The sequence below is a fragment of the Tamandua tetradactyla genome, chromosome 15 (assembly GCF_023851605.1).
Source record: "Tamandua tetradactyla isolate mTamTet1 chromosome 15, mTamTet1.pri, whole genome shotgun sequence".
Taxonomy (NCBI): domain Eukaryota; kingdom Metazoa; phylum Chordata; class Mammalia; order Pilosa; family Myrmecophagidae; genus Tamandua; species Tamandua tetradactyla.
In genome coordinates, this window is record NC_135341.1 from 6,762,300 (window position 1) to 6,788,837 (window position 26,538).

At 35.2% G+C, this 26,538-nt stretch overlaps 1 protein-coding gene across 3 annotated transcripts in view; it reads right to left on the bottom strand.

The window, feature by feature from the left end:
- The window catches only part of CNTN6 (contactin 6), a 386,131-nt gene that overhangs the window by 68,680 nt on the left and 290,913 nt on the right, over positions 1–26,538 (bottom strand). For all 3 annotated transcript variants that reach the window (XM_077128663.1, XM_077128662.1, XM_077128664.1), the window contains 4 exons: positions 22,853–23,037; positions 17,022–17,158; positions 15,515–15,644; positions 13,354–13,504 (listed from right to left, as the gene is read on the bottom strand). In XM_077128663.1, the coding sequence (XP_076984778.1) occupies positions 13,354–13,504; positions 15,515–15,644; positions 17,022–17,158; positions 22,853–23,037 (603 nt within the window). The remainder of the gene's footprint in view (positions 1–13,353; positions 13,505–15,514; positions 15,645–17,021; positions 17,159–22,852; positions 23,038–26,538) is intronic.

Genomic DNA, 26,538 nt, shown 5'->3' on the forward strand with positions numbered 1-26,538 from the left:
AGTAAAATATCCCACTGGATTCCAGTTTAGATCAAATATTGATATTACATTTTAATGATTCTTGTACCTAATTATTATAGCTAATCTATTTCTTGCTGTCATTTATCAAGCTATCTTTTAAAATTCTTTATTTTAATAACTACCAAAAAATGACTGAATTGATCACAAACAAGTTAATATCAAAGCTCACTCATTTAAATCAAAGTAAAGTTTTAGGTCAATAACTTTAAATGACACTAATGGCCATTAAACACCAAAAATAACTCACACCTCTGGCAAGGCCAGATTTAAATTTTTAATCAGCAAATTAATGAAAACCTATTTCATTATGCCTTATAAGATCACGAGAGTAATAAAAAATGAGAAAAATCAAAAGAGATAAAGATGCAGTGCCATCTTGAAAAGAGAAATGATTGAATGGACCACAGAAATTAAGTCCAGTGTCTCTGTACTAAATGATGTTAATTATCTTCAGCAAAGCACAACGCACTTATAATCTTTAATCAGTGCTCAATAAGGGAACTATGTGCTAGAGAATTGAGGAAAATTTATGGAATAAATTCTTAAATATTTTATTCTTCTCTTTTATTTTTCCTGTCACTGAGACGGAAACAAATATACTTTACAGGAAAGAGCTGCGTAAGTTCTAAAGGAACTTTCATAATTTGAAAATCTTTCTTAGAGCACATACCCTGTCACAGAACTTCCCAGACAAAATCCTAGACACCCTTTCCTTAGTCTGCCCACAGTCTTCGCTCTCCCTTCTGCTTATCTGAATTCCATCCATCCTCCTAAGGCTGGTTTGCTTCCCACTTTTTCAGAAAAATCTTTCATATATCTCCCCAGGTTTTCTAGGTGGTTTTTGCTGTCAGAATGTCCAGCAAAAGGAGCAGCCAAGCAGCTAAATCTCCTCTTTTTTCTTTGCATGGGCTATTCCCAAGCAGTTTCTCAAGTACCACCTATTTGGAGACAGGCTGTGTGGCTGACTGAACCTAGAGGCCAAGCTAGCAGTTGTGTTTCTTTGTGACTTGAAGTGAGGCAGCTCTGCTTGAAGTGAAATACAGCAGGAGCATAGCACCTTGGATTGCATCCTCTCTTTACCTGCCTCACTTTTACAGCACCAAGATTGGACCTCCCAGAAAAGTGGTACTTATTTCCGTTTCCGAGGGGAACTCAGGCTAAGATTTGCAGCTTTCTTTATCTCCCTGCCAAATGTCCAGCCCATTCCCTTGGTACACAACACACTCTCTCTCTCGCCTATGTTAGAGGGATGTTTTTTCTACATTGGTCAATTGAGATGCAAGAAGGTAAATCACTTCTTAATCAAGGCCTGGATGCAAGTCTTTTTAGAATGTGCTTGATTTCTATGCAAATTTTATATGTAAAATGGAGAAAATAATAGCCACAAGTATTTCAGTTTGTTTTGAGGATTCAATAAAGGAACATACAAAAAGTGCTAATCGTAATTGCTGCTTAAGAAATGTAGCTAATATTGTTTATTTCTTTGTATTCTCCAAGAATAACTACAATTAGCAGGTTGTTAATAATACGTATTTTATGATCATACCTACTCTTGAATTTTTAGTTTTTTTCTTCCAGGCAAGAATCTATACTTATTAATACTATCAATAAATTCAGTAAACTTAGTCAAATAACCACATTTTGTTTTATTTTAAAGTCAGCTATAGCTATAAACAATGTGATTATTTGACCAAGTCCATTTCTTTAAGTTTGCTCATGCCTCATGAAGTGGCAGGAGTTGAGTAAAAGAAATATGTTTAAATTGCCTGGGTAAGGTTTAAGTTATAGAAAAAATTTCCATTATTCTTTTGTGCAGTTCCATTCATGAAACTAAGATCAGATTAAAGACCATACTATATCCTTATAAATTATTATAATATGGGTTCTTTTGAGGGGTCCCTAAATACTTGAACTGATTCACAGAAAATGTGATAAAATCTGTCATATTTTTTCAGTCCATCCTAGCTCCAGACAAATAATAGCATTTCTTTGGCTCCTCTACTGAGTAACATTAGGCATAGTGTATTATAACTTGCATGGTTCAGAAGGGGATGGTGAGATAGGAGAATGAAAATAAAAACCTACATCAAGTGACATCATAAATTGGTAGCACAAATAAATCCAATTTTGCTGTTTTGTCAGAAAGCAGATTTGCCTCAAGTCCTTAAGGGAGAAACAGGCATGCATGAGTGCTTTTTAGTTGCCTTTTCTGCCACTCTCAGAAGACTACAGGAATATATATTTTAAACAGATTAAATAGCTAAGTATCTGCTCTCTATGAATTAGTTATTCAAGAACAATCAGGGTCTGTATGCAGCTAACTGAAAGGTTTTAATTAGCAAAGGATTGACTAGAAGTGTTGCCCAGAGATTAGAAATATATTCAAACACATTTTAATTTAAATGGGAATAAAAATCTTACTGCTGCCTGCATCAAATTTTTCAGGGCACCTAGTTTATACAGGTATATCGTTTGTCTAGTATGTAATTACTGATGTGAACAGCCAAATGTTTCACGCTTAAGTCTTTGTTTCAACTGACCTAAAACCCAAAGCAGAAATCACCGTCAGTTATTCAAACCTCCGAATGCATCAAAATGTGTCTCCCTGCTTAATATATGCAAATCATTTAAATGCCAGATTTGCAGTGGCCAAGATACAGCCCAAACACAGATTCAGAGTGATTGGCTTATTATACAAATGAGGAGACAGCAGATAAGACCAGTTGCTAAATAACATAATTATTTGATGTCATGATGCGTCTTTACTCCACTGGCATGCTGAAAAGTGTGCTGCTAGGCTGATTCCCATGAAATTTTGAGGAAATGTGATTTAACATTAACAAAACAGCATCAGATGGAAAGCTTAGTTAAATTAATCCAGTGAAGTAGGCCTAAGAGGAATATTTAGCTGTTCAGTAGAAGAAGGAAAAGATAAAGAAAAATGTCTCCATTTGCTGCAGTATTTTGAGATGCCTCAAAAAACACAAAAGGAAATTTAATATAGATTCATATGCTAACATGCCTTACAGCCCAAGCAAATCAAAAGAAAAAGATGGGAAATTATAAAGTTGGCAAAGGACGAAGAAGTTCGTGAATATAAGACTTAAAGGGAATTAGGAAAAAAATGTGTCCTCCTGAAATAACTAGAGGAGAACTGATTGAAAAGACAATGAGAGAGAGAGAGAGTTGTGCAGAACTGAACTGAGAGGTTCGAAGAACGTGAGGACATTTTGGCTGTGCTTTCCATTACATTTATGATAAGCCTATTGTGCGATTTTTTTCAAGGCTTTGAAATTTCACAAATGTAAGGTTGGATCTGCAGCAAACTTCCAGATAGACAGAAGAGATTTAAATATAGCCAGATGACCTTAGACTAGTAATTTAGCCCTGGATGGTTGGTAGGGGGGTGTCCCCCTGTTTCCTTCAGGTGAGAAAGTGAGGAAGTTGGGATGGAATATTAAGTGATTATTATCCCTGTTCATTCTAGCGCTGTAGTTTAGTGATTTCTGAATAAGCCTATCTGGGAAATGCTTCCCTTTGCTACCTTGAGCAAGGTTTTGAAAGTAACATGATAAAGAAATTTCCCATTTGGAATCTCCTTTGGCTACTGAATTATTATATTACTCAGGCTCTGTAAGCGTAGTCTTACAAATGTGACTGCAAATAGAAGACCAACTTGGAAATGCCTCCTTGTGCGCTAACCCTAACCTTTTCATCTCCATCTTAACATGCAATTTCATCCCTAGATCAATTCCTTTTGGAGTTTAGGGAGTTGAAATTTGATCATCGAATTTGCAAACCTCTATCCTTATGTCACCAAAATTATACTGTACCGTATTAAAAATGCAGGCAGTCTTTTGAACATTGTGAATGTGGCAAGCTAAGCCACTAAAAAGATTGATTTATTTTATTATATTAATGTCAATTAAGACTCCATGCATCAGTATTTCATGACATATAAATATATTTGATAGCTCATATTGGTAGAAAAAAATAGTTTGACTGCATATATCACTGTTTTCAGATAAGTTTTTATGCTAACCTTGAGAAAAGAGGAAAATAATCAGCATCGTATGGCCTCCATCCAACTCACTCCATAGTTAGACCCTATAATACATCAGAAAGCTAATTAAAAGCTTACAGGGTAGTATTTAAGATTGAACATAACTTTGGAGTCATAGATGCCTGAATTTGCATGCTTCTCTATGTTTTAACTAGCTGTGTGACTGGGGGTGTGATGGTTAACCTCTCTTAGTTTTATGCAACTAAAAATATGAACAATAAGTCCCTCATAGGTATGTTGTGAAAATTAAATCAAATGTTTTGTGTCAAATCCGAACTCCCTGTCTGCTCAAAATGGGTATTCTATAAATGAATGTTTTCATCACCATGATTAATATTATCATATGATGGGACTCAGAGTCAAGTATGGAGAAGATATTTCTAGTTATATAAGTCAGCTTGAGATGGGGTCAAGAATTCAATATGTATGGTATTAACTAAATGCAATCCCTTTATTAGTTAAAGCTGTTGAATGCCTCGCAAAATGCTCTGTCTCCTTTGGCTGTGTTGTTAGGAATTATGGGGGAAGTCTATATCTAAACCTTGGAAATGGCAGTAAGCATAACATTAAGTATGGAATAAAACATTCACAGAATCAGCCTGCACCCCACAACTGCCTTTCTGGGAAGAATTACTACCCATACTTGGAGCCCTGTCACAGCTGACCTACCTACCTACCTCCGCAAGACTCTGAGCCCATTCAAAATTTGTAAACCCACAATCTTTCTCAAGGCCTGTCAAACTGGTTTGCAACCTTGCTTATAAATAAACGAATAGTTTGACAACCCACACTTGAGTATCAGGTATGTGCTTGAAATCAGTGGTTCTCCAACTACGCCCTCAAGAGATCCAGGGGACCCTTTGTTACATTAATGGCTGCCAGCTGCTAAGAGGAAGCGGAGAGAGCATTGCACAGGGTTGGGAGTCTCTCATTAGGGCTTTAGCCAGACAGTTTCAGTTTTATCTGTTATATGAAGCAGGATCTTGTATAAAATTTAATTCAGAATAATAAAAAATTTCACTGTGGGGAAAAAAAAAAACAAAAAGAAACTTTGAAGAATATAACCAGTGAGTGAACAATTCTGACAGCTTCTTTCCCCATTTTGAAGATATTAATAAGATTGATCACCACACAAAATTGATCCAGCTTTTATTTTTTCAACTGGATTGTGATTTCTATTTCTATTTATTACTATTATTTTTTAATCTGCCCACTGGTGTCTAAAAGCAGGTATAAGTGTAGCAAATACCTATCAAGCAACCATTTTCTTTTTAAGTAAGGAGCATTATACTTTAAACATTTTGAGTAATCATGTCTTTACCCCAAAATAAAACCAAGAGGAAAAGTTCATATGCATAAAATACACTAATAATTGAACTTTTTTACCTATAGAATTATTGCTGTTGAATATTTATGTAAAATTTGGAAGTTTTAAATGTCACAAAAGTAGAAGTGAATACTAAAAATCAAGTGGACACCATTCTAAGGCTAATTGTATTTAATTGCATTCTTATTTCCAAAATGAAACTAAATGAAGGAAGACTTGCATCTCCTCAACAGTAAGAAAAGATGAAGCACTGACCTTTTCAGAATAAGAAGCAAGTTCAGAGGGGAATGGAGATAAAGTAAGTTTTATTTTATAAGTATATATGTATGCACTAAGCCAATGACATACAACAGCCTCTGATTCTCTTCGGAGCACAAGGAATGAAGGAGGGTCTTATAAAAATTCAGATTCCTCGGCCCTACTTCACATCTACTGAATCAAAATTCTAAGATTGGTCTGAGAGCTACATTTTTAACAAGGTTCTTTTGCATTATAAAGTTTTAAACCTACTGATGCAGCCTATGAATCCACAGTAATTCTACAACGAAGCTTACAACTTTTTCCATGAGACACAGTGTAACCGTTTACAAGAAGATGTTAATTATTTGCTGAACTTTTTTGCTTTGGCATATTTGCCCTTGGTTGAAAGCCACAGGGCATGACTGCACACCATTAAAACATTTTAAATAGGGCACTTCTCTAACCATAAACCAACACAGGGCAGTATAAAATAGCATACACCAAGCTAAGCAGTCTGGGTTTAAAGGCAGGCTTTACATCTTTAATGAACTGGAGATCTGTCAGATCATGACAGGCAGGCAGTTCTCCACTCATTGTATGAAAGGGTCAATGGTCCAGCCTGCTGTAGGCCAGTGGGGATAAAGAAAGAAGGACTGGCTGGCAAGAGGAAATAACTAGGGCAAGACTGACAAGGGCACACATAGGATTTTAGCCTATTACATCTTTGTGTGACACAGGCAAGAGTATCAGATAGCTCTTGACATCTTCAGCATGTATTCCCCTGGAAAGGCTCACCTTAACAAGGCTCTCAGGAACTGAGGATGAACAATTTAAAACTTTATTACACAGAGGCAGCACAGAAGGGAGACCGTAATAGCCTGGCATTATGCAGACTGTCATTCTCCCTTAAACATGGGAACATATGGTTCATTTGCCTATTTGATACTCATGCTACCTGATGTACTAAGCACTATTACATTAAGTAGTTGGTGATACAAAATAAAATTAGGTTTATTTGCTTGTTCCATTAGGAAGCTCAGCAAGGAGGAGGAAGGGGTAGAGAAGCCTGCTTGCCAATTGTTGCAAAATGGCTCACTGCTGCCTTAAAAAAGGCATCCCATCATTTTCACCCATCCCTTTCTCTCTCACCTCTGCTTCCCTCTCTCCACTTTCCCTGCCTTTTACCCCCAGTTCAATATTATGCTAAGAGGAAGGTCTTGGAGGTGTTGTGGGCTGGGGTGAATGGATGAAGTTAGAGTGGGCCTTCTCTGAATTTTGTGCTTAAAGACAAAAATATTGAATTTGCACTGCTAACCTCCATGCCACATAACAGGTTCACATAATCCATGTAGCACATACCTTTTGCCAAGTGCCCAGGACCATGCAGTGTTCAATGGTGTCATCATTGTATGATAAAGCACACAGATTCCATTATGATGTGACAGGGCCTGTGGCAGACATATATGTACTCTATATGCATCTATGTGTATGTGTGTGTGTGTATGCATGCATGTGCATGGCCATATCCCTCTACTTCATACCTGTGGAATATAGTCACATTCTGAGGCCAGTTGTCAAGGAATAAAATCTCTAAGACTGAGTGAGTTTGATTCTCTATGCATTTTGAAGTGTCTTTGTTTTTAGCTCTTTGAGATCACTAGGGTTGAAGTGGTACAAACACAAGCCATATACCCTGTGACAACTTTGACCCTCAGAAATGTATCCAAATGTAAAAACAAAAAGTGCTTTAATTTTTTGATATATAAAAAAGTGCTTGGTATACTGCCTTGCATATTGGAGGTGCTCAAAATGGTTGCTTTTATTATTATTAACAACTTTTCTGACATGCTCCTGAATTTTTTAAGGAAAACGAGGAAGAAAAAAATAATAATCCAATCATTAATCTTTCAATAATAGGGGAAATGTGTCTTCTCTCCAGCTCTTTATTTTTATTTTTCAGAGCAGGTATGTCCACTATGACCAAACCTCAGGTGATCAGGCATCATATTTAATACTACCTGTCAGAGGACAACTTTGAACTGTCTGTCCAGCAGGTAAACATTTCCTATTAAATTCCAGAGGTGATGGCTGAACAGGTAGACAGCAGTAGCTGGGCATAAAGAGACAAATCTAGGACTTTGATTTCTGTCAGTTCACTTGCTAAGTAGATCCGTAAGGGAAAAAAAGAAGCGATTAATCAAACTTAGCAGATGTGGAATTGATTCCCTATGTTGCCTCAGAATGCTTTGCAGAGATAAGCCTAATCTGTATTCATCTTGACTTTCCATGAGGCAGTTTACAGTGTTTCCTCTGGCTGCTAGAGAGAGAGGTAAGTCTGCACAACTGATCGCTCCTTCAATGTTAGGATAACAGCAATAAATGTGTACGTTTCCCCATCCTTTTCATACATGGTATGTCGTTTGAGAAAACACAAAATGAGGAGAATACTATTTTATCCATTTTTCAAAGGCACTAAGTGAAGACCCCTGAAGTTAAAAGACTTGTTACAATTACCAATCAAATAAGAAGTGAACCTGGGACTTGAACTTGGATTTTTTTTTTAATTCCAAATAACTTTAAAGAAAAACAGATGCTTAAGAAAGAGGAAGGGGAATTATTTGTGCCATCTAGCTATCTAGTTTAAACACCTTCTCCACAGCATTTAGTGCAGTATTTGGCAAATAATAGGTGCACAGTAAATAATAGGTGCACAGTAAATAATAGGTGCACAGTAAATAAATGCAAAATGAATGAATGAACACATCACAGGCCTATTAATTTTCAATAAGTTTTTGCTTTCTCTGCAAAATCTCAAAATCAGAAGAAATAAATAAAACAAAATGAATTTTAACTTTTGTTGATTTAGTAAAACAGAAAATGCTTATTGAACGTTATATCCCAGGTTTATGCTGGGCACTGGGCCTGTAATGGTGAAATAAAAGATCCTGCCTGCGTGCAGTTTACATTCTAGCTGCCAACACTCTCTGTTACCACCTGGAACGATTTAGCTGTTTTCAGAAATCACAACAATCACCGTGTTTGGCTTAGTTTTTTATCATCATAACAGATCATTAGACCCATATAGCTTTACCTATAAAATTATAACTATGCTAGAACTTGCAATTTCAATCGGTCAGGTTAATGTTTTATATTAAATTCTAATATATAATCTCAGTGTAGGCAGCCACTGCATGGATATAGTTTTAATATTTTTAAAAGTTTTTTCATATTTATTTCATCTTAAAATAAATCTATATTTTATAAGTGAGAAATGGTAATCTCAACATAAAAAGTTCAGCCTGATGGTTTTACCCAAAATCACACCACTTATCAATGACAGAGGGGGACAGAACCCTTGCTTCCTACTTCCTAATATAGAACATTTTGAAATACATCACGGTTTCCTCCCACAGGAACATATCTTTTGTTTCCCTCCAATTTAGGTACTATTTCTAGACCACTAGTAGCTCCAAAAAGAATGAGACAGATGTCGCATGAAATCCATTCCTAGCAGGAAATTAGGCAGCCTTGGGACACTGTAATGTCATCTACCTATTTTTAGTTCAAGGAAATCTTCTCTGCTCTGACAGCCTGTCATGAATATAGACACTTGCTATAAAGATAGAACTGCTAAAACGGTTAAGACTTCAATAATATCACATAGGTCTATAGGAAACACACTAAGCATACTAAGAAAAGTTTCTTGATATAAATTATTGACACATCAAATTAGGCCAAATCATGTGACAATAGCCCTTTGAAAAAAAAAAGTGATTATGTTCTCCATTATGTGCAGAGAAGAAAAATATGGATATAGAGATGGAAGACTTGTCACCTAATCTAAATTTTATCACTTATTATGCGATGGATGTTGTCCCAGTTAATGTAAAGCTGTAAGAAATTGTCAAAATACAAATTGTGCCACCATTTTTTATAAGTAGGCAATATAGTCAAGCTGTTTTGTATAGGCTTCTTTACATTGTGCTCAACCATCTCTAAGTATTTATACTTTATTGGCTGCATGAGTTAGTGACAATGAAACAGAAGTTTTATAACAGAGATTGCAACATCAATTTTCCCCACATAGGTATTTCCAAGGTCAAGAAGTAAAAAAAATTCCTGCTTGGAACCATTGGGAAAAATTAAACTTTTCCTGTTTCTAATTCTTTTAATCTTTTTACAAATATAATTGTGTCATGCTATAACAAAGGTATGAGAGAGTAAGAATTATACTCATTTTGTTATTTAAGAGAAAGGATCAATCAGTTATGCCATTAAAAATATATGTATTGGGGGGCGGGCCGCGGTGGCTCAGCGGGCAAGCGTGCTTGCCTGCCGTGCCGGAGGACCCCGGTTCGATTCCCGGCCCCAGCCCATGTAAAAAACAAACAAAACAAAAACAAAATATAATAAAAACAAGAAAATGTTTCCCTTTCTTCCATCCTTCCTTCCTTCTCTGTCTTTCCTTCCCTTCCTCCCTCTCTCTTTAAAAAAAAAAAAAAAAAAAAAAATATATGTATTGGGACTCAGCAGTCTGTGCTTGGGTTTAGGATGATCTCTAATGCCAGTTCCAAATATAACAAGGAACAGTGTATCTACATATATAATAAACCTTGAATTTTGTTACTCAAACTGAGAAATTAATTTCCCAACCAACCTCTATGCCTAATACTAGATCCGTGCTCCTAGAATATATAAGTTCAATCTTCTTTACTTTGGAAATCTGATGCCTTCCCTTCCACGCACATGCACACATACTTAAAAATATACACACATTCACCAAATCAAATGATCTTTATTCGTATATACCAAATGTCAGAGGAAATGTTTAGGGGCATTACCTATTGTTTTAATATTCTTCTTCTCAAACATTTCTTCAAATGTAGTGGTTGTTTGCAATCTGATTGCACTTACTTTTTTTAGGATTTGGGTTTTATCCTGCCAACACTAATTTGAGGAGGAAGGTTCTAATAACTATCAGAAAAAAAAGAAGATTGGTTACTATCTTATGACTTAAACCAAAAATACAGAAGCAATTAATCTTAAGCCTGAATAGCCTGAAAGAAACCATTTGGCTCTCTCTAATATTTCAGGAAGATGAAATGCTTCCTACAGTGGACAAATGACTTGTTCAAAGTTATGTTCTAATTAGAGTAGAGTAGAAGCTGTGAACTCTCTTTGGTATATCATCCTACTTTTACAGTAAATAATGATGTCCTTTTCTTTCTTTCTTGGACTTCTAAAAAAATACTATTAAAATTTTTGTTCTTTCTTGTTCTTCTTCATTTTTAAAATTACTTCTCTAATTTTTACTTTCAACCGATTTAGGAGTTCCCATGATAAAAGTACCAAAAAAAAAAAAAAAGCCATCCAGCCAACATAAAATAGAAGCATAGACACTGTGTTTCCCAATAAGCAGCTTGAAGCCATGCACTTAATGAAAGCAGTCAGGTCAGAAGGCTCTAGAAGAGGGGAAGGATAGGCTGTCCAGAGAGACTAAGTCTCATGGAGCTGGCTGTGTGACCTTCGCAAATTGCAGCTCAGAGTATCGGGCAAAGATTCAACTCTGTAATTGCTACATTCTATTTTTCTCCCCCAACTTTTAAGAAAGTTTTACAATCCAATATATATTTTTTCAACATTCAAGAGATAAATATTTTGTTCGGCTTTGTTGAAACATATAATGAAATCCTAGTGAAAAGAGGAAAGAATTATGGAAGAAGAATCTGCAAATAGAAATCACAAGATCACTTCTTAATCCTAGGGAGACGATGCTAAAATCTGCATCTGTATGAGTCCTAGATGTTCTGAGGCTGAAAAGATCCCAGAATGATCCTCCATGAGGCAAAACAAAACAAAAAAACTTAAAGGTAGTTTTAAAAAGCAGGTTTCCTTGTAAACTTCAAAACCATTTCCCCTCATTTCCTTACCTCTACCCACACTGCATCCTTTTCTCTGTCTTCCCCACATCCCCTGTAATTGTACCCTAAAAAGATGTGGAAATCATTCCTTTCTTTAGGAGTCACTTTGGAGTCACTTTATTAAACGAAACAGAGCTAATCAATTAATCCAGACCCTCATTATACAGTGTTGTGTTCAATACCATGAGATCTTTTCAGTTTTCTTGCTCGATGGCAGTGTATTCAAACCTTGATTAAATTTCAGGAATGGAAGAGGACGCATTTTAAAAGAATCCACATCCTAATCTGCTGGGAAGCTTGTGGAAATCCCTTAGGCAGTCTACACAGAAGAAGGGTCTAAACCCTGGCCAAGGCAACAGGGTTACTTTCACCTTCCTGTTCAACTTAATTTTGAAGCATCTGCTCTCATGTCTTGCATTTCCCCAAGAAAATCTTCTTTCTAAAGCTAGTAATGCCTTACGCATTCATCTTTTTGACACAATCACATATTTCACAGATATATATTGAAGTTTTATTTTTGTGCCAAGGTACAAGGCATACAAAGAAAAATTTGTCAGAAACCCTGCCTTGGGAAAAGCTTCAGTCCAGGGCTGTAGAGAGAGTTGTGGCCAGGAGAGAGGGTAAGGAAAGCAGGAATGCCCCACAGGATGCTCTCGCTTGGGCATCTCCTCATGTGCTCCCCATATTCACGGAGTGGGCCTGCAAGGCAGCAGTTACTACCACCAGGGCACTCTAAGCAATCGACCCAGATCTGTTTATTTGGTTTTACCTTTTTTTTGCCTTCTTTGCTCACAAATGCAATCCTGGGATTAGAAATGACAAGATGGTGTCTCTGCATCCAGCCTGTAGACATTTTTTTCCCCCTGACTTGGGTATTCAATGCCAAATTCCATATTTCCAGTTTTTCCCAATATAGTGGAAGAACTGCAACATGGGACCCATATTCCCACAAACCATGGGGTGTGAGATGTGGCTGACCTTTTCTGGCATAGAGCTCATTCTCTAGTGTAGGTCTATCTTTCATGACAAAGGAATCCTCATTTTCACCACACTTCCTTTGTCCTATCTTTCATCTGGCCTGTCTCATTTATTTGTGTTAGCTGCCCAACCTGGCATGCATATGAATTCATGACACATACCATATTCACTGAACTAAAGGGACCTTTTCCAATCTCAAGCCCAATGGCTCATTCATAGTAGGGTTTCAACGCATTGATAGTGACCTAGTAACACACATGGGTCATTAGAATAGAGCTACACTGTGATATAGAGCTACACAATGAGGTGAATTATAAGTAGAGAAATATACCTGTTTTGTTTTGCCAAAACTCAAGAACAGCAGTGATCCAGTGTCTCGAAACTACATCCATTATGGAAGGAAACTCTCTTCTTTTTCTACAGGAACGTTTCTATGTTTTTGCATGTGGTGAATTTATTATGTCATGGAGTGAACACCTGTGTGACTATTTAAAGCCCCAACACCAGCTGTGTGCATATGCGTGTCTCTCTCTTTTTTGTAATGCTTTGCTCACTGATTTCTCAGTAGGCCAGGTCAGGAAAAAGCCTTCAGCCTGAATACAGAAAAAGGTCTTAAAAGATTTCTCGAAAGTATCTATTACAAGTGCATATACCGAAAGTATTATAGCCAAATTAAACAATCAGGTCTTAGTATTATAAGATCCTTTTATTTTTATTATCAGATAAAAAATTTTAGCTTCTCTGGATAGGCCATTGAAAGTTTATCAAAAAGGTGGAAATTTTAAAAATAAAGATTGAATTACCTTTTACTTTGTCTCAGGCTCTCCAGTCCTCTTTTCCAGGTGATAGCTGCTTTGGGGAAAGCATTTGGCTTGCACTCAATAGCAATATCTCCACCAACTTGAACAACTGAATATTTTTTAATAGGAATTTTGGAGAAATCAGGTGCTGAAGCTAAAAACAAGGTTTAAAAGAAATTGTTAAATTACTCTATTAATATTTAGTGATCTGTGGCTTCCTTTCATACCAGATAGAATCTAATATTTGTAGCTAGAACTCTGTTTCAACCTACTTCACTCAAGGTGATCTGGGGCCAGTTATTGATTTAACATTTCAGAATCTCGGCTTCCATTTGTAAAATGAAAATGACAATAGACATTACCTGAGAACGTTAGAATGAGGGTTAAATGAAATAACATTTGTAATGCATAAGCATGGTACCTGGCACAAAGTGTGTGCTCAGTAAACAATTTACTTTTGTGTTGCTAGTAGTTATTATAACAACAAAATCAAGATAGGGTTGGGGAAGAGTGAAGCAAGTTAGAAAGTCACATCCTAAAAGCACCTCCAATAAAGAGGGTGGAGATGTTTGCATAAGAAACAAAACAAGGAATTTTAACCTGATCTGGGAAATCATTAAACTGATTGAAGCCAAGATAATGATCCTAAATGTGAAAGAAAAATATTTACATAAAGGTAAGGGATAATGAAATATCACTGAAATAAATCAGAAATACTGTGTAAGTCAGCTTTCTCCGTGTCATGCCTTTAACCAACAAAATGTAAATGTTCCAACTTCTATAGAATCAGACTTTTACAAGAATTTTTCTTTTAAGACCTTGTCAATTTCAGCTTTATTTATTTGCCACTAAAAAATTCTGAACAAACAGCAGTTGAGGAGTGTCTGAAATTATTAAACTTCTTGGGGTGCATCCATGTCTGATACATTTCCCCTCTGTCCAGTCCCCATTCCCAGGTAAAGAACCAAGTCTACTCAAGTTCTTTCAGAAATTCTGGGCTCTTTTGCTTCTGGCTTTCAGTTGTGCTTATCTACCCTTAAATGAACACTGAATGCTCATTTTTCTCATCTCAGATTAAAGAGAATACCCTGTTTATCTTGCAGTATGTTCTGATAACACCTACTAAATTCTTGATCATAATACTCATCGTCTTTAAAAAAATATTTTTTTCAGTGAAATTGCAGGCTCTCTGAAGTTAATGACCACTTCGCTCTTAGTAGTTATATTTCTAGTATTTGGTAAATAAAAGATGCTCACTAAACTGTAGCAGTTGAAATAATGAACAAATTAATGAATATTCATAACCCATGAGCTCATAAAACTCTGTCTCTTATTGAGGGTCCTTTCCTTTCTTTCAACCTACAACTAAGAAAGTGAAGGGTTGAAAATTATTATCTATGTGTCATGTATTGTGGCACCCAACACCAGTTGGTATCCTAAAACATCATTCTCAAACTGTTACTCTCTTTACCTTCCACCTTCAGGACATATTTTCCCAGCTTCCCTTGAAGTCTGGGTGGTCTTGTAACACAGTTCTGGTCAATGAGACAAGAAAGGTTCAGGGAAATTTTTTTCCTTTTCTAATAAAAAAGACAGATATGGTCAGTTCTGTTCTCTCCCTCTTCTTATGCCTGAAGTACAGACTTGATGTCTGTAGCTACAGCAGCCATCATTGAACCATGAGACTGAAGGCCTGAGGGAAAGGTTTAAAGAATAACATTGTCAAGCTGTAGTGCTTGACAGCACTACAAGGAGGGTGGCTGGCAGCCAGTCACCCCTAAATCAGTTGTTAAGAGACAAAATGAGTTTCTGTTTTAAGTAACTAAAAGTGAGGTATTTCTTTCCTTAATTTATTGTCTTCAGCTGAAAACGTTCCTAATGGCTATACTTTGAGCTGTATTCAAAACCTCATGTTACGATCAGCTTTGGAGGAGCCTCTTCTGGTTTGGAAGCACCAATGGTGCTCACTTTCACAAATCCTAGTATATTGCCCAAGCAGAATAAGAATTACCCATCATGCATTTTGTAAAAAGCTAATTTAGACATTTCCAGTTATTTAAAAGGAAAGCAATATCTAAGTCACAAAAAAATTGGCTCCAATTACATATAATCTGACTTGCTAAAATGTCATTTAAAATTATTTGGTTATAAATGAACAGCTTACCTAATACTCTCAGTTCTGCATTTACATAAATGATCTGATATTTGTTTTCTGCAGCACATTGGTAGACACCAGAATCTGACACATTCAGCATCATTATGGTAAGTGTTCCATTTTCTATTTGAATTCTCTCCTAATGAAGGAAGAAGCAAGTAAAGATGCTAGTATGTTAAGCTAGGAATACTTTATTAAGCAAAATTTGCACATAACTATGAGATCAGATACCTTGATATAGAAGGAATGTTGCTTATGAGGATGAGCTTAATATACTGTAAGATCTTGAGAAACTTTCTGATGTTTAAAAAAATGAAACATGCCTAGCATAATTTTAGTGGTAGTATATTTTGTGGTATTTGGTTTCTTTGAAAATTGGCATTCTTGCATTGGGTATTAGTTTTCTCCTATACGGTATGTAAAATAATGTGGAATATTCCATCATTCCAATTATTCCAGAAAACATGGTTGACTGGATTATATTAGATATGGACATTATGATTAGAAAATTTCCTAGGCTTTCCATCATAAGGTCTCAAAAAGGCCTAAAATTTGATGATTTGATAATTCTCAAATGAAGTCGTAATTTGGAGGAACTGAGTCTTTCTTTTCTGCAGCCTTTATAAAGTACACTTAAACAGCCAGAATCTGTTAGAGTCCCATTTGGGGCATAGAAATAAAATTTTGACAGCACATAATGAAATAGTTTAATAGTGCAAATATAACTTAAAACTAAATATTTCAAGATACCTATTACCATCTTCTAAAGATAATAAAAGTAGGCTGGAGGGAACAGAGAATGTTATATGCAAAAGGAATATAGGAAGAAAATTCCACTAAAGCTGAAACAAAGAACAGCATTATATTCAGTCTCCAGACAACAAATGTTTAAGATGTTCATTGTATCTCTATCTGTGCAAAGTAAAATGGAGAATTAACAGAATTATCTGGATATTTTGAAGAGGAGCAAACTCTGTCTTATTTTCCGGATATTGTAAAGAAAGTATGCTTTGTATTGAAAAATATGGATAACTGCCTGTAACCTGAAGTTAGAGCCAGTTTACACTTTACTCTAATATTTACTAGCTGCTGCATGACTTTGACAATTGGTTTAACCTCTCTGAGACTTATTTCCTTCATCTATATAAAACATTAATATTAGTATCTCTTTTATAAGGATGTTGTAAAAACAGAATAAGATAATACATGAAAAGTATTTAACAGAGGACTTGTATCATATAAGAGCTCAATAAATGATGATTACTGGGATCATTATATTTGAATATGGATCTAATATTGACTAGCTATCAGATATTCTGCCAGTTATTATTCCTTCCCACCCTTAGTTTTCTCATTTGAAAAATGGGTATAATATTAATAGCTACTTGGCAAGATTTTAAGGATTAAGTAAATCATTTAACATATACACACTTACATAAGTGTGTGTGTATATATATATATATATAAATTTACTTAGTACAGTAGATGAATTATTAATATCAACATAATTGCTTACCTCCTGGATGAGGCGCTCACCGTCCTTCAACCATGTGTACCAAGGGTCTGGATTTCCACTAGCTTTGCATTCCCAAAACAAGTTGTCATAGATAGACAGGTATGTATTTTGGATTTTTTGTTCCCATTTTGGTGGGGCTGTTTCGAAAGAGGCAAGAGCAACCATTAGGCATGACAATTATCTAAGATATTATGCTGTAATCCAAGACCTATAGAAATTAGAGGATCAGTATAACTGGGACCATTTTTACTGTCCACACAAAATCTCACTGGGGGGAAACACAGGAGCTTCAATGTGGGACAACAGAGATCCTGTTGCAAATATCAGTGGGTATTAAGTTAAACATTGATCATTGGTTATTTTGTTGCACCTGTATAACAACTTTGCAGTTGTGGGAAAAGATCAAAAGGCAGAACAGGACCAGAGAAGAACAATCTTATGCTAAATATTAGAAGAAAATGTACGTGGAATCTAAATCATCTCTGGGCAAATGTCCATTAACTGCATTAATTAGTTTAGACTAATAAATAGTTTGAACTAACTACAAGTAAGAATACCTGTATAAGGCACAACTACAACTCAGTAGCTTGAAGTATAAACCTTTTGGTAGGATGATAATCCAATTAAATATTTTTTCTAAGTGAAATTCTTGACAAGAAATCAAAACTTTTGTAATTATATGCAGGTTCAACATCTAACTGTAATCTTAGACATGGTTTTTCAGAATTTATTTTCTAATCTGACATAGTTCTACAAAGTATTAAGGCTAAATAAACAAACAAAAATCAAATGGCATAATTGATTGGTAAAATCCTAGTTAAATTTAAGTTGGTATTACTACCTAATCTGTAATACAATTATGTTAAAACACTGAATGAAGCGGAATGTGAGAACGATAGAGGGAGGAGGGCTGGGGGCACAAATGAAATCAGAAAGAAAGATGGACGATAAAGACTGAGATGGTATAATCTAGGAACGCCTAGAGTGTATAATGATAGTGACTAATTGTACATATTTAAAAAATGTTTTTGTATGAGGAAGAACAAAGGAATGTCATTACTGCAGGGTGTTGAAAATAGATGCTAACTAATATTTAAAATTTTTAACGTGTGTGAGACTAAAGCAAGAAATGTTTATTTGGTACAAAATTCATATTGTGACTAGTGCATTTCCTAATATAACTTATGGAGACAGCTTAATTGAACACCATGAGTACATGGAACCTTGAGTAGGGCATGAGATTTTGTTGGTTTGTCCAGAGTGATACCCTGATAAATTCCAGAGTGATTTGAACAGTGAATAAAAAAGTATTTGCAAAGTTCCCTTCAGGGAATGGTTAGAAAGGGGGAAAATTCAACTCCTGAAGTTGAATTCTTGATTATTCTCACAGGCAGTGCAGACAATCAAAGCAACAAGCTGAGCCCCCAGGCTTGGAGTTTGTTCATATGAAACTTAACCCCACAAAGGATAGGTCAAGCCTACTTGAACTTAGGCCTAAGAACCCACCCCAAGAGAACCTCTTTTGTTGTTCAGATGTGGCCTCTCTCTCCAGCCAACACAACAAGTAAACTCACCACCCTCCCCCTGTCTACGTGGGACATGACTCCCAGGGGTGTGTTCCTTTCTGGCAACATGGGACAGATTTCCTAGAATGAGCTGAGACTCAGCATCAAGGGATTGAGAAAACCTTCTCAACAAAAAAGGGGGAAGAGTGAAATGAGAAAAAATAAAATGTCAGTGGCTGAGAGATTGATTCCAAACAGAATCTAGAGGTTATCCTGGAGGTTATTCTTACACATTAAATAGACATCACCTTGCTAGTCAAGATGTAATGGAGAGACTGGAGGGAACTGCCTGAAAATGTAGAGCTGTGTTCCAGTTGCCATGTTTCTTGAAGATGATTGTATAATGATATACTTTCACAATGTGACTGTGTGATTGTGAAAACCTTGTGTCTGATGTACTTTTTATCTATCTTATCAACAGATGAGTAAAACATATGGAATAAAAATAAATAATAGGGAGAACAAATGTTAAACTAAATTTAGGAGTATGGTATGTATGAGTTTTTTCTGTTGTCTTTTTATTTCTTTTCCTGAATTGATGCAAATGTTCTAAGAAATGATCATGATGATGAATATGCAACTATGTGATGATATTGTAAATCACTGATTATATATACAGAATGTAATGATCATAAGTTAAGAATGTTTGTGTTTGCTGTTATATTTTTTAAAAAAAATTTTTAATTAATAAAAAAAGAAAAAAGCAGACAGTGAGAACTATTGCTCCCTGTGATATGAACATCAGATTGTTTTAAACACAGTTAAGGACCACACAGCCACTTTAACAGCCAAATTAGGTCATTAGCTTATTTTATATTTGTAGTCAGCTAAAAACTCCATTTCTTTTCAAATTGACTATTGATGAACTTTAATCACAGATGCATAGACCTGAAAGTGATTTAGAAAAATCATTTAGTACAAAATTTTTTTAAGTTGTTTGTATTTAAAATATTTCCATATGCAAAAAGGCATTAGAAAAAGTGGATATACTCCAAATGGGTAAGCCCTCCTAGATTAATGTATCTAAAATAATAATAATAATAAAAATTTAAGTTGGTACTATTCTTACTATCATTCATGAAAAACAAGTGGAGTGTAAGTTTAATGTTTTAATATTAATATTTCTCCCGTAAAGATGATGGGAAACTGCTAGGATGTGCTAAGTAATCCTTCTCCTTTATTTAGGTCTGTAGGAATAGATGAGTCTTCCTTTGGAATCGCAGGCTTCTACAAGCTAAATGTTTTACAGTGTAATTGCATTTACTACTCTCTACCAACCCTCTGCGTATTTGCAGAAATGATGGGTAACCTGCTTAATACAACACTTATAAACAAAAAAGTCAAAGTTTGAACCTTGAAAGCACAGCCTAACTCAAAGGATTGTTTGATTCTTTGGGAATGCTACTCCAAGAAGAAGGTATTAGGAAAATGGGTTGTCAACAGGAAAGAAAGGGAATGAATACATCCTTGAGTTAGCCACTTGTACTCCATCCTTTGTGAATTTCTAAGAAGTTTTATGAACTGTACATGTATCCAGGGAAAGAATGGGGAAGTGTTCGGTCATTGGCTCCAGTTCCTAAGCACTTATGGGAAGAACGGGCCTTAACTACTGACACTTGCAGATTGTTATTGAAGGGGCCAAAGAAAACTGAGGGCAGGAAACAAGGCATACTTTATTTAGCATCTGAGATGAGACTCTGTTGGTTTGCACTTGAAAAGCCTAGTGCTGAACTGTTTGCTACACTAGAAGCTGGGGCAAGAAGTGGGGCAAAGGTTCCCAATACAGAACCCAAGTCTGACTTACTTTTGGGATTTTTCCACAGCAACACCTGCCACCACTAAGTTAGCAGTTCCTTCCGGGAGCCTATCACTCAGAAGAAGGAACTGAGATGTCTCTGGCTGATAAGAACTAAGCCTAACGCATGGAAATCAGGACAATTTCACGTATAGAACATAATTCCCACAGCCTTAAGGAAAAAAGTATGGCAAGAATTAGAATAAGTGGCTGTATTGATGGAATTGAATCATATTTCTGGATATCATAAATAATTTTTTAATTTATAGATAATACCTTATATGTTGTCCTGACACATGTTTGACTTGGGAGAAGAAATGCATGCTATTCACTTATATATACATTTTACATAATTTTTAAAGTTTAATGTATAGCAGCTGTGCTCTTTAATGCAATAATTATAACTTTAAAATATAGTTATTTATTTAATATGTGCATTATTTTAATTCTCAGAATCATGAAGAGTAAAAATTTAAATGTTATATTGAACAGTTAATTCATGGAAAAAAAGAGCTTAGGCTTTGGGGGAGTCTATATATATATATGGCCTCGGATTTTCTTTTTTAAAATATTAACTGTTTGGTTTGGGAGACCCACTCAATACTTCTGAATCTGTTCTATTTCCTGGAATAATAACAATATTTAGGTTTTTAGGGAATGTTATAAAGACACAATATAGAGGGATATCTTATATTACCATGGTTTAAAATGTAACAAACACAGTAATAATATAATGCTGAAGGAGCCTTCTCTTAGATGTTACAAGCATCATTCAGTTCTCCAGTAATTCAATCAATTCTCTGCTTTCTTAGGGAACACTTCGACATGTGATTTAATATGTGTCCAAAAACCATACTAATTTTTTGATGACCATTTACCCATTTCTCCTCCACGAGGATGACTTGGATGCTAAATGGCTAATCTGGCTGTGTGAAAAGTACTGTCCATGGATGCTGGCTGCCAGGTTGAAATGTTATGGTAAGGTAAAGAGAGTCAACTTTCAGAGGACTCTTCCTCATACCTTGGCTCTGACAATCATGATCTGTGAGATTTTGCTCAATTCATCTTAGGTTTCCTACTTACAATGCCACTGGAACCTGTTTTGTGCATTTTAAGATTATTGTAAGAATTAAATGAATTAATATTTTAAAAATCTATATTTTTCTATGTAAGCTGACTGCTATATCGATGTAGGGAAATAAACCTTATTATTGATTTCAAATATATAAATACCTCTATGTTCCATTTCATCTCTCAAAGTTATATCTTTGTTCGCTGAATGCAAAAAATGGAAAATTTTTGTTAAAAACTAACCAAAGCTCTTAATATCATGGTGTCATGAAAAACTCCCAGATGCATCCCTACTATTTTATTTATAAGGAATTTTGAATTCTAAAGTCTTTCTTTTAAAAAGTAGGAGCTTTTGAAAGTGTATTTTGTTCTTGGTTAGCATTGCTAAAATGGTAAGGTAATAATCATTAGGAAATGATCTTCTATATATAAAATTCCAGTTTTGTTCCAGGCTAAAACTAGAAATTCTAAAGGAAATGGAAAATAATATAACCAAGGCACAACACAGCCTCCCACAGGGCATGCACTTGGCATTCCTATGAGGCAATTAGAACACCTTGGAGTTTTCTAGTTATCAAAAAAAGATTTTTTTTCTCCAGTCACTTTATCATTGATTATAAACATGTCACATAGGAAAGTATTCCTGGCCATGTATAAATAATTTTTAAAAGTTCTCTAGGGCAGATATATTGAATTCAGCAAAGAAGTTAAGGATATTTATTAAAGAACCAAACATTTTGGTAATTTAGAGGTATCTTTTATAGTTTGTTTAATTAAAAAAAAGAAAATGTCAAGCAAGTGTGTATCTTGGCCTGAATGAAAGAATGCATAAAGGCAGCATTTAGCTAATATATCTTTCATCATCTCTCTTAAGTTCATAAGAGATTTTGATGAATGAGGCAAACATATTCTTAATGAAGTAATGCAGCTTTTTGCTTTTGTTACTTACATTTGGATACACAAAGCCTGGGAAGTAGAAACAAATATTAAAAACCACCATTTCAGTATTATTCTTTCCTATCATTTTTCTCCTTCATTTGTAGATTCTCTGCAGAATTATAATTATGATTGCCATAGGCTGCTGCTGAATGTTTTATGGGGAATATATTGGATTCCATGCTACATTGTGCTATAAACTTTATGGTTTTAACATGACATTGCTGATATTTCAAGGCAATTATAATAAACAATAGCATGCATGGACCATGCTGGAATTAAAGTCATATTTTAAAGATAGTCACTCCTTCCTGCTAATCATTGTATTAAGGATCCTGACCTAAAAACATGTCTTCCCTATTTCTTCCATGACATTTTTCCACAACATGCTGATGATTTTCACTATTTACTATGGAGGATATTACCAAATATTAAATATTCTTTTTGAAATTCTATTAGCTTACCATAGAAAATGAGTTGACCCTTTGCAATGTTTCTTCCTCGAAGGTTTCCTGCAGTGCACTCATAGAATCCTTCATCTTCCTGTTGAAAGTTCGGGATTTCAAGGATAGCTTTGGATTGGCTGTACTTGATTTTCCCTGGCAATGGACTTCCATCCAACCTCCTCCAACTAATATCAGGGACTGGACTAAACAATTATACCTCATTAGACGGTTTAGTCTTCACAACAGCAGGATAAGCGTGTCCTTAAAAATATAACTCTCAAGGAAAAACTAGTTTTCACATTATGTAATCATTCACCATTCACTCATCCAGCCATTTAACACTTTATTAAGTGCTTGCCATGTGCACAAGTTAGGGTGGCTATGTGCAAGGTTTATATTGGTGAAGAAAACAGGCATGTTTCCTGCTTTCATGGAGCTTACAGACTAAGAAGAAACAGATAATAAACAAATTTTTAAAACCAAAAAATCATACACTCTAATACCTGAAACAAAGGTTATAGTTATATCAGTTTAAATATGGTAGTTACAGTTATATCAGTTTAAATATGGTAGCCACAAAGTTCTCTGTTAGAATATGACGTTTAAGATTAGGCAGACTTTACCTACATTAATAGTCTCTAAGGCAATAGCTAAATCAGTCCTAATAGGTCACTGAAGACATATGTGATGGGAGAGCTGGATTATCAGGAGGGATCAGAACTATAACATTGATCCATGTGAATTGGGAAAATAGGTTCTATAAATCACGAAATAATTGACTTATGTCCAATCTTTAAAAAAAATATGAATTCACATTGTAATCTGTCTTCTGGTAGAAAGGATTTGTAGAGTGTCTTCATTTGTAGGAATTTAGCTTAATTAAATAAGAATGTTCATAGAATCTTTTTAGATAACAAAAATAAACTTTATAATGAGTGAATCTAAATAATTAACAAGGAATGACTTTAGAAACTCTTGGTGTAAAAATCCTCACTATTACTGGTATAATACAAGGAAATACAGGGGAAAAAAGTTATAACAAAAAAAAGATCCACTAATAGATTGATCATTTATAAAATTAATCCTCAGTTTTTCCACATTAACATCTGTCCTCTCTTTCTGTCCATTCTAATGTCTCTTACAAATTGCAAGATGTTTTAAATATTTCTGTTTAAAATTTATTTCAAATTAATATTAATGATATAAAATCAATTTTCAAAGTTCAGTTGTGGAGCTTGTAAAGATGCAGAATGTCTTCAAATCAACAAAACTGTGGTGGGAAAACAGTCTCATCACATGCAAAATGGTTGACAAATAAGGATCTGTTGAGTTTGAACAGGAAACTACCATAGAAGGAACTTGGTGAGTGTGCTTAAGCAGAGGCTTTAAATGAAACAAAAAAACTGATAAAGCCCTAGAATTGTTTTCCTGGCAAAAAAAATTTGATCCTCCTGTGCAAATCAAAGGTAAAGTGCAAAAAGTTATAACATGCACTTGTACATATTTTTCAGAAAAAGTATGCCAAAATCAATGTGTGAATCACCTCTTATAACTTGAATTCTGTTAAACACAAAATAAAATACATATTTTCATAAATTTATTTTTGTGCTTTTAAAAGTCTCACACAACACAAATTTAGGTTGCCATTTTGGTAAGATGCTGTATTACTGGCCACAATTAAACTCCGATAACTAAGTTTTCTTATGCATTCATTTATGCAATACTAAATAACAAAAATAAAGACCCAGAAAAAAATTTATTTACATAGAAAGATGTTCACAAAGTCTGGTGAATTTTTACAGCATATGCAGTATGATCCGTACTTAAGAATAAATATATTTCAATAAAAATCAGAAAATATATATATGAACTTGTTACAGTGATTACCTCTGGGTAGTTGGGATATGAAATCTTTGTATTTCCTTCTCCAATCATCTCTATTTTCATTTTTTTTCTTACAATGAGCACATAGTTCCTGTATAGTAAAAGTTTTCTAAGGAAAACCATTTTTAAAAAAAATGAAAAATGAATACAGGCTCTGCTACCTGTTTGAATTCACCATCCTTCCCTATACTTTATGACCAGGTATTTCTGAGGTTTATTTCAAGAACATGCTAAAAATACATTTAACCTAAAGTATTCAGATGAACAAAAATTCGGTGAAGATTGACAATTTTCCCCATATTTGTCCTAACTATTTTGATTGTGAAGATAGGTTGATTTTTTGCATAGTTAAACACCTAAGTCTCTGATCCATATGTTTGAACATGTTGACATTAATAATAATTGAAACATCACAGCAAATGGTTGCTGTTAATTGACCACAAACTATGAGACCAAAACAAGTCCCACCTATTGCAACTATTTCTGCTTTTCAAAAGAAAACTATTCCACTGATAAGAATGAAGTCTCACCAGGAAAGCATTTTTTTCTTTGATAGGTGAAGAGGGGTATCCCATACAGGTATGCTTTTCCAAAAGGGTTAGTATAGCAGAAAATGTCAGTGCTCCACTCATATCCTTTCCAAATCTTTCTCCAGTCCAGACCCCCACATGCTTTTACCCTCAAAATACAGTTTTTGAATTTCTTTGTTGGCAGACCGCTTCCTAGTTGCTGTAGCCAACTTTACTCTCAAACTAAGAAAGCACAAGGCATCTGGGAATTTACGTGCCCCCAGGAGCAGCCTTTGGTGTGTAAATATACTCCTGCTCCCTTTGTTCTGGTTAGGATGCTTCTAGGTATGACCTGTACTTTCCCCAGAGCTCCCCTACAGGACTGAGCCAATTTTAACTTCTGTGGAATTTTGTTTGATGCTACATGTTTCTTGGCCTACCGTCCTAGTGTGGATCCCTCATGCACATACAGAGAATATGTATGTCTCATTTTGGCTTGAGGGATTTGCTGTTACAGAACTTGGCCTGCATATAGAAGGTGACTCACCCAGCTTTCCTACACAATGCTATGGGAGAGCAGTCTAGTGGCTGACTGGGAAAAGGGATTGATGTCTGCACACACAATGGCCCAGAGCCATAAGAAAACAGTTTCTTAGGGAGCAAGAGACGTTTATATGCATGTAAACAGGGGAATTATTAGGGCCAAATAGCATGCCAAAGAGGCTTGTATAGAAAGGATCAAGGAGGCCCCATGCTTTAACCTAGAGCAAGTCTTCTGTCTCATTGTATGGATAAATTTTGAGCAAGAGGATTCCTATAGATCAATCAGCAAAAACGAAAAAGGCATTTCCATTTTTTCCTTCTGTTTTTGTTTTTGTTGTGGTCATTGTTAGTTCCAGGCATTTAAATGGAAGGCTCTGCCATAACATCAGCTGGACATAAGCTTAAGGAGCACATATCTTTCAGTCTAAATTCCAGTGATAATACATTAAAATATTGAAATGTCCAGGTTTCAAAAAAGGTTATAAAACGTATTAACAAACAGAAAGTGGTGGCCCAGGCAAAGGAGAAGATTGAAGCATTTGAAACTAACAGTAAGGAGAATCAGACCAGAAACATCCAACAAAACATTAAAAAATGGTCATAAATGTGCTCAGAGATCTAAAGAAAAACACGGACAAAGAACTAAAGGAAATCAGGAAAATGACAGATGAACACAAACTGAATAACAATAGAGACATGGAAATTACGGAAAAGAATCAAACAGAGCTGAAGACCAGAGTAATAGCAAATAACAATTTCCTAGATGGG